At 40.8% G+C, this 10036-nt stretch overlaps 1 protein-coding gene across 1 annotated transcript in view; it reads right to left on the reverse strand.

Annotated features, from left to right (window-relative positions):
- MTNR1A (melatonin receptor 1A) overlaps positions 1-4129 on the reverse strand; it is a 22283-nt gene extending 18154 nt beyond the window's left edge. Inside the window, exon 1 of the mRNA XM_019632241.1 lies at positions 3815-4129. Coding sequence (XP_019487786.1) covers positions 3815-4046 — 232 coding nt within the window. The 5' untranslated portion in view covers positions 4047-4129. The remainder of the gene's footprint in view (positions 1-3814) is intronic.
- Positions 4130-10036: the final 5907 nt, after the last annotated feature.

Here is a 10036-nt window from a genome sequence, read left to right on the forward strand (position 1 = left end):
GGGGGAGAAGCACAGACTGCGGTGTGTGGCTTCGGGGCAGGGCTGCAGGAAAGTCACAATTTTCCCTGGGTGGTGTCCTTCTCCTGTGCAGTCTGCAGGCTGGCGACATCTTTACTGTGTTGTGAGCCCCCCACCTCCCAGGCCAAATCTGAATCTGATAGGCCTGTTGAGCTCTGCTGCTCCATCCTGCTGACTCAGCTGGGAACCCGCCTCACCCAACTCACCCAATGCCAGAAGCACTTTCTCAGCGAGCAGCCAGCTCTTCCCACATTATCATGGTGATCACTTCTTTAGGTATATAAATGTTGAATAGCTATGGGGTACCCCTGAAACTAATATAATATTGTATGTTAGCTATATTTTTAATAAAAGTATTTTTTAAAAATGAAGTCTATAAGTGAACTTCTAGAATATAACATGCTTATAAGTTCAGAACCGTCTTTTTTTCTGATGCACAACAGATACAATCAGGAAACTGAGTGACACGTATGACCTCTACTAAGAGATTGAATATAATTATGGTGATTAAAGAATATTGGAGGCCAACAAGTAAGAAACAGGCATGGGGGAGAAGAAAAGAGAAGGCAAGAGAAAGGAAGAGATAGAAGGGGAAAGAAATAAAAGTCAGAGGACAGCAAACAGAACAGTCAAGGGCTCAATCGAGACAGCAATGAACATGTTCAGTGGGACCTACACTGGAGTATTGATAAACTGGTGGTAAGCGTGGCCAAGAGTAACAGAGAAGGCAGTGAGCCTCAGCCTGCATTACCTGAGCAATGGATACAAGCAAAGAGTCCATTTCAGCACAGGCAACAATCTGCTCGTGGATGGTAAAAGAAAAAGTTCAGGTTGGCTATGAGCACGTAGTATTTTATAGACTGCCATCTCAAAAAAATTGTTTAGCAAATAAACAAAATACAAAGTAATGTGGTAGGAGCACATTTCATAAGTTCTTTGTCATAAAACAGAAGAAGTAGAATTGTCCCAAGCACGTGAATATTTTTTTTAACGAAAGTCTCTTCAGGATTCGAACTTCCCAACTGCTGCAATTGTTGATAGCAATGAAGTAGAGTGAGCTCCAGGGCCAAGCTCTGTGGCTTAAATCTTACTCCACTGTTTCTGGTCTGTATGGCTAATCTGTGTCTTCATGCCTCCTTTGTACAGAGGGTAACAATGGAACCCCACCACAGGGCTGCCCTGAAGATTCAGTTGACATGGCTCTCCAGACGGTGTCTAGTCCACAGAAAGCTGCTTTTATTGCTAGGAGAGAATGAGACTCGTCTTTTTTTTTTTTTTTTTGAGGGTACAAAGGAATGGGCACTGGACAGGTCAAAGCCAAGGCCCTATTATTGAACTCTAATCCAAGGATTCAAAACAATCAGTAATGCAACGAGGAGATTGCAAAGCAGTTTAATACATAATCAGAGACAGCACTCCCAGAACTCAGAGATACAGGGGGCAGTGGAGACTTGTAGGAAATCAGCCATGGTGAGAAAGCAGGATTCTCCCACAGCTTTGCTCCTGGGATGAGATGGATAATTCTCATACCCTGCTCATAGTACTGGATCTTCTCATTTTGTCTCTCTCTCTCTCTCTCTCTCTCTCTCTCAGCTAATTTAAACTTTAAAAACAAACAAACAAGCAAACAAACCACCAAACTCAAAACCGTGTTTATCTATTTCTCCCCCCTCTCCCCACCCTTGCATCTGGCAATCACCAACCTGTTCTCTGTATCTATGAGCTTGGTGTTTATTATTTATTTTATTTATTTATTTATTTATTTATAGATTCCACATATAAAAAAGATCATATGGTATATGCCTTTCTCTGTCTGACTTATTCCACTTGGCATAATATCTTAGAGGGTCATCCATGTTGTCACAAATGGCAAGATTTAATTCTTTTTTATGGCTGAATAACATTCCATTGCATATATGCCACAATTTCATTATCCACTCATCCATCAGTGAACATTTAGATTGTTTTCATATCTTGGCTCTTGTAAATAATGCTGCAGTGAACATGGGGGTGAAGATATGTTTTGAAGTTAGTGTTTTCATTTTCTTTGGGTAAAAACCCAGAAGTGCAGTTGCCGGGTCTTATGGTAATTCTATTTTTAATTTTCTAAGGAACCTCCATACTGTTTTCCATAGTGTCTGCACCAATTTACATTCCCACCAACAAGGCACAAGGGTATCTTTTTCTTCACATCCTCACCAACACCTGTTATTTCTTTTATTTTTATTTTATTTTATTTTTTTTTGATAATAGCCATTCTTAGCAGGTGTGAGGTGATATGTCATTGTGGTTTTGATTTGCATTTCCCTGATAATTAATGATGTTGAGCATCTTTTTATGTGCCTGTTGTCCATCTGTGTATCTTCTTTGTTAAAATGTCTATTCAGATCTTCTGCCTATTTTTTAATTGGATTTTTTTGTTGTTATTGAGTTGTATGAGTTCTTCATACGTTTTTAGATATTAGCCTCTTATCAGATATATAATTTGCAAATATTTTCTCCCATTCAGTAAGTTGCCTTTTCATTTTGTTGATGGTTTCCTTTGTTGTGCAGAAGCTTTTCAGTTTGATGTAGTCACAGTTGTTTATTTATGTTTTTGTTGTTTTTGCTTTTGGTGTCAGGCTAAAAAAATATCATCACTAAAACCTGTCAAGGAGGTTCCCACCTATGTTTTCTTCTGGGAGCCTCTTCTTGAAGGCAGAATTCCTCTAGTTTAAGTCAATCATCTAGGAAGTGAGGTTATTCAATGGACTAACTCAAATTCAATACATGTTATCAGGTGCTTATTAATCAATTCTTAAACTATGCATGGCCTCAAGCAATATAGAAAAAAAGGGGGGCTTTTTGGAAATTACAGTGTTGATCAGCTACCCAATTAGAACAAAAATATTTCTTTTGACAAACATGTAATTGCATGGTGCCTTCCCCTCCCCATTCCCACTTCCATAAATTTGCCTATAAATAAATTATGAGCTAGGTATCTAGTCATTTAGAGATAGGAACATCCAATGTCCTATGGACAAATAGCCTTCAGGCTCTCACCCAAGATAAACGAATTTCAATTCAATGCCCAGAGTAAAACTCAAGTTTATCTCAAGCACAAACTTAGCTTTAGATTGTAGTATATTATATGTAAATACACTCTTTATTACAATTTCAATTTTTAAAATGTAAACTTGTTTAACTAGGAGGAATAATAGTCACTTTCCAAAACATCTTTAGAAGCTTATGGTTCTTTTTAAATTGTATGCTAAAAACTGAAAACTACTGCTGACAACAAAACTGAAATAAGTGCAGTATCATTTTACCAGCTTATTTCTTTCCTGATATTTTAACAAAGTTGGGAAATAAATTATATGTCAAACCAAGCAATTGGTAAGTTGGTTGATCTGATTTGAAGGGGCTTATTGAGGAACTTTCTGCAACCTTTATCGAATGCCTTTCAATTTAATAAATTTCAGAAACTGAAAAACGATAGTGGGGTTTTCCCCTACAATAAAAAGAACCTGACTCTGCCCAAGTTTTCTTACCCCTTAGTGACTGAAGAGTTCTTACTATTTAATGAAAAAACATCTTTGACGGGCAGGTTAAAGGTAAGCAAACCGACGGGCTTCAGTCTCTATTAGGAAAAATGACTCCGAGTCCCCAGTTTTTAAGAATTGAACTTTTCTTAGGAAAAGCCAACTGACAACTGAGGGTGCTGCGTTCTGGAAAGGTGGCCAGAAAGGGGAGAGGCTGTCATCGGGTGAAAGTTGGGGGCTGCCCGTCCAGCCTGCCCGGCCCCGGGAGCCCCTACCTGCGTTCCTTAGCTTCTTGTTCCGATACACGGACAGGATGACCAGGAGGTTACCCACGATGTCCACCACGATGGTGAAGATGAGGATGAAGGCGAGCGTGGAGGCCAGCCACGAGGGTCGCGGCCGCGCGTCCCCACCGCCGCCGCCGGGCGCTTGCTGAGAGGCGTTGAGCAACGCGCTGCTGTTCCCCTTCAAGGTCCCGCCCGGCGAGCCCCACGGCCGTCCGGCCATCGCGCTGCGGGAGGCGACCCTGGCTCCACCGCCCTTACGAGTCGCCCGAGGGCGGTGTGATCCCGCTCCTCTTGTATGGCTCCTCGGGGCCTCCCGCGTCCACTCTCCATCCTAAGTGCTCCTTCGTAGCCGTCCTGCGGGCTTCACCGCCTCCCCTCGGCCGGACTCTGCACCTGCAGCCCCCAGCTGGTGACACCTGGCGTCAGCCGTCAATTCAGGCTCCTTGGATTGTTGGGCTCACGACCCGAGCCCTGCACCACGTGCCGACAGCGCCCCCGTGCGGATTTCCTGGGCCCAACCGCCTGCACCCTAAGCGGGCAGTGAGCCCAGAGAAGCCTTTGTAAGGGAAGGTCGCGATGCCTTTCATCGTTGTTTCCGCTCTGGGACTTTTCACCAAGCAGGGCCAGAGTGCATGGGCTCCAACCCTGCCCCGGATTGAGGCTCGTTAGCCACCATATGCCCTAGAGTCCTTATCTGTGAGCTGGGAGTCAAAGAGCATCTAACTCATCTACCTCGTAGATCGTAAGAGGTGACCAAAAAAAAAAAAAAATCAAGGAAAGTTCTCAGGGAGGTACTGCACCACCCGTGAAGCAGAAATCACTTTCCCAGCTCCCTCCACCTCCAGCTCACACACTGCAAAGGTCATCCATAATTTTTATCATCTTTCTCAACAGCTACTCTGATTTTGAGATTTCTTGAAAGCTGTCCTTAAAATTCCAAGTTCTTATCCTTAACTTCTGTGCAGCCTCTGCTAGCTTCCGCCTGTGATCAGAACAAGAATGGAAGACGCTGCCGGTTTGAAATGACAGAAGATTGCACTACACTGCTGATTCAGGAAAACTATAAACTTTTCATTTCTTTCAAATGTCATGGACTGAATAGTTTCAAATTAGCCACAACCTTGCTTCTGCAGCCACATTCAGGCAGTTGTCTCCAAGATTTCTTCCTGGAGCAAGACAGATCCTAAACACCTCTTTAGCCATCAAACCCGCCAACCTCTCCCTGCAGACATCCAAGCCTATGTTTGGCACATACCCACCCTATAGTTTTTTAAACTAACTTCATTTGACCTCCTTTGAAAGTGTGCACGAATTCTACAACCTCAATATGTACTGTATTCCCCCATGTATAAGATGCTCCCATGTATAAGACGCACCATAATTTTGGGGCCTGAAATTTGAAAAAAAATGTATTACATAAAGTTATTGAACTCAAGCTTTATTCATCATAAAATTCATACAATTCCTCATCACTGTCAAAAAGTCCAACCATTAGCTTGTCCTCATCTGTGTCTGATGATGAATCTCTGTCTTCATATATTGCCTCTCATGGCCTTCTTCTGCCGTGGCATTTTCAGTAGGATTTCTTCTTCCCGTAGCGAGTCTCGGATTGTTTTCTCAGTTGGAGGAGGACCAAACTTACATTCAGCAGCACGATTTCCATTCACTTTTGCAAACTGGATCATTTTTAACTTGAATTCAGCACTGTACGAAAACCTTTTCTGAGCCAGTTCTGGACAGAGCGTGGCAAAACGTAACCTACCATAATATACCAGTAACAAGTGCGAAACAATGAGTGCAAAGACAACAGGCGCGAAAAAGCGGGAAATGCAAGTAAAAAAAACTACAACCACTGTATAAGGTGCACCCAGTTTTTCGAAAAAGGGTGCGTCTTATATATGGGGAAATGTGGTAACTACCAGCTACCAGGCTTTGGGAATCATTCCATAAGGGTTTGCAAGGTGGCAAGGCAAGCCTGGACTTTTTCAATAAAGCAGCTGACGAATGGTACTTATCAAGGAAATAAATAAATCCACCTGTATTCCAGGTGACTACAGCTTCCACTCTCCCTTTTATAACTTCCCTATATCCATGCCTTCACGGTAAAGTCCTAGATTAAAATCAGTTCCCTTTCATTCATTAATGTAGTTGTTCAGTAAATATTTTATATACTTGGCACCATGCTCAAAACATAATCCTTACCCTGCAAGTGGCAGCACGCACTGTGGATGTATCAATGAGATACAGAGGTGAAACGGAGAGTCCACAAGAAAATTAGAGCATTGGGAAGGAATTAGGGAATTAACAAATACATTAATTGAGTTGAACAGTAGGGTATTAATAAATTTTAGTTTTTAGAGCACTTTTAAGCTCACAGAAAAATTGAAGGGAAGTACAGAGATTCCTCATACACCCCCGTCCCACATGCAGAGTCTCCCCCATTATCTACCTTCCACGCCACAGTGGTACCTTTATTACAATCTATAAACCTACACCAACACATCATTATCATCCAAAGTCATAGTTTACATCAGGTTCACTCCTGGTGTTGTACCTTCTGTGGGTTTGGACACTTGCATAATGACTTGTATCCATCTTTATAGTGTCATCCAGAGTATATTTAATGCGGTAAAAATCCTCTGTGCTCTGCTTATTCATCCTTCCCTCCCCTCATCTTCTGGCAACCACTTATCTTTTTAGTCTTCATAATTTGCCTTTTCCAGAATATCATACAGTTAGAATTATATAGTATGTAGCTTTCCAGATTGGCTTCTTTCACTGAACAATCTACTTTCAAGTTTCCTCTATGCCTTTTCATGGCTCAATAGCTCATTTGTTTTTAGCACGGAATAATATTTTATTGTATTGGGTGTACCCCAGTTTAGTTATTCATTCACCTGAAAGGCATCTTTGTTCCTTCCAAGTTTGGGCAATTATGAGTAAAGCTGCTATAAACATCGATGTGCAGGTTTCCGTGGCGACGTAAGTTTTCAGCTGCTTTGAATAAATCCCCAGTGCTGGACCATATAGTAAGAGTATGTTTAGTTTTGTAAGAAATCACCAAACTGTCTTCCAAAGTAGCTGTACTCTTTTGCATTCCCACCAGCAATGAATGAATTCCTCTTGCTCCACATCCTTGGCAGCTGAAAGCCAAAGATAAAAAGTGTGAAGAGAAAAACAACAAATTAGATACTGAGGAACAATTAATCCAACTAACAGCTGAATTCTCATCAGAAACTATATTAGTTTTTTATTGCTGTCATAGCAAATTACCTTAATTAAATTAATGTAGAGGCTTAAAATAACACTCATTTATTGTCTCACAGTTATACCATCCTGAAATCCAGGTAGAGAGCTGCTTAGCTGGGCCCTATGTCAGAGCCCTGCGAAGACAAAATCAAGTGGTCATTAAGGCTGTGTTCCTTTCTGGAGGCTCTAGAGATTAATCTGCTTCCAAGCTTATTCAAGCGGTTGGCACAGTCCAGTTCTTGGATTTTAAGGTTGTAACACCAAGGTCATCCTAAATTTCTAGAGGTTGGCTGCATTCCGTAACTCAGGGTCCCTTTCTTACGTCTTCAAAGCCCGCCATGGTGGGGTCAAGCCCCACTCATGCTTCAAGTCTCTCTAACTTCTGCCTCATCTCCCCTGTCTCAAGTCGGAAAAGCCTCTTTTTCTCTGTAATGTAATATTTTCACAGGTTTGAGGGGTAAAGGTGTGGATATATTTGGAGGGTCATTATTCTAAATAACACTGAAATAACGATGGGTAAAAGAAAGTTGGAACACCATCTTTCAAGTGCTAAAACAACAAACCTGTCAAACCAGAACGTACATGAACTAAACTCTCTAGTTAAAGACATTCCGATTAAATAACAGTTAAGAAGCTTTATGCTACTTACATGAAACTCACTAAAACATGAGGAGCAAAACAGTTGAGAATAAAAATGATGAAAGATATATCAGATGCATGTAAAGCAAAGACTGATGCAGCCTATATAATAAGCTTTGCTATAGGTGGAAATAACTGACAAAATAAGCTTTGCCATAGGTGGAATGTTTGTGTCCCCTCAAAATTCCTACCTTGAAACCTAGTCCCCAATGTGATGGTGTCTGGGTTACACTTTCCTCCTTCAGTTCACTGTGTGTCATTTATCCTGATACCTGCCACGTGCCGTACTCTACCTCTCTGTTTTCTTGTTGGAATCCCCCTGCAAGACTGTGAAGCAGCCCCAGTACTGAGCACAGCATTGGGTACACAGTCGATACCGACAAGTACTTGTTGAGTGAAATGAGGGAATACGGGAATTCATTATTGTCTGGTGGCTTTAAGATAACATAATTTCTATGAAATTATGTCTTTCATCATCTTTGGAAACTTGTAATTTATCAGAAAAATGCTATTTGTCAGAATAATGGATTTTTAATGTATTTGTCACCCTCAAGTCATGAGACATTTTTTTTCTATATTTATTTCTCCAGTCAATAGCAAAAAGGAGTAAATCTATTTTTCACTCAAAGACTTTTTATATTGCATTATTAGGTTAGTTAATATGGGTTTTATTTCTTCACATGCTGTAAGAAGACATTACATAACTCTAGAAGATGTAAAACAATGCAATTCAAGAATTTAAATTTTGTTTAGAGTATATACATTTCCACTAAATATACACATATCCTAATTTCAAGGCTAATGCACCATAAAATAAATAAACTTTTACTATTCATTAATGTTTGTTATTCACAAGGTTTCCAGTAATATATTGCTTACAGAAGAAAACAAATAGTGTAAAGAATATTAAGAATGGTTCAAGTTTCTCGCTGATATGCATGAAAATAAATGACAAAGAGAGTTTACTAATGAGCCTACTGTATGCACTGTGGTAGCAGTTATAAAATAAATGTACCCCAAGATTCTGCTGGAAAACAGTGGAATAAAAGAAAGGTAGGTGCTTGTATAAAAACAAGCCACCTGGATTGAAATTGGCGAGTGAAGGGCTGGTTTGGCCAAAAGTCCTGAGTCTTCCTGTCTGATTCAGAGAGGCCTCCCAGCTGAGCCCATGGGGGTAACTACCGTGTGGGGCTCTGTGCTCTATCTATGTCTCTTGGAGGTCTTTGGGAAGTTGAGAACAGAAAAAAAATGTCAGTGAATTCATGATCAAATTCCAAAGTATGCGTTATAAAAATATTTCTAATAGTAAGGATTAAGTGAAAAGCTTCATAAAGCTGAAAAAAAAATGAGGAAACTTCCTCCAAATTGTGGGAATATATAAGGATTTGGATAAACAGAAAAGGTGGGTGTGGGGCCATTTCAAAAACAGGTGAGTGTCATTATGAAAAGTGCAGGGAAAGAAAGAAGGTTGACACAGAAGGACAGGAATGTCCATGCAGAGTGCTGGAAAGAGATCTGTTTGGCAAGCAAAGGTGAGAAATAACCTCATTAATTTCTTTATAAATGTATTTGATGCTCCTCGAAAAAACTACCAAACACAAGAACTAAATGCATGAAAATATCTTCTATGTTTCTGTCATCTAGGGGAGAAGATGCTACAATCAAAGAAATACATTTGAATATTATCTGCTATATTCAGATAAAACTATGATAAAGTGGAGTGCAAACACACACACACGTGTGTGTACACACACACGCACACACACACACACACACACACACACACACACACACACAAGCAAAAATTCCCACAGCCGTTAAGAATGCTTCTACTGCCTAAAACAACAGGGACTTGTCAAGGATTTGATCCGCGTGGTTCTCCTCAGTGTAACACTGTATATGAGCCAGGAGCTCCTCTCTGGCAGAGCTAAAACCTCTTAAACCCCTAGTGAGGGACTTCAGTCCACTTGATCTAAACAGGAACCAGGTTCCTCCAGGGAACCTCCACCAGCCTGTATCAGGGCCTCAAGCTGCATTCCATGTGTGATTGCACAGCTAATATTGACTGAGCACTTCTGAGAAATTTCGAAAGTCAGAAGAGTAGTAACCAAGGAAGTACTATTGTGTAAATAAGTTTTAACACACCACACACACACACACACACACACACACACACACACACACACACACACATTGAAATGACTGTGTGTGCTCATGCCTGCATGTGTACTGGAGAAGGACACTTGTTAAATGCAGCTCACCAAATGAAAATGGATTACAACTGATTTTTTTTTAAAGATTTTTATTGGGGAATTGGGGGGA

This window comes from Hipposideros armiger, unplaced genomic scaffold (genome assembly GCF_001890085.2).
Source record: "Hipposideros armiger isolate ML-2016 unplaced genomic scaffold, ASM189008v1 scaffold_1109, whole genome shotgun sequence".
Classification (NCBI taxonomy): domain Eukaryota; kingdom Metazoa; phylum Chordata; class Mammalia; order Chiroptera; family Hipposideridae; genus Hipposideros; species Hipposideros armiger.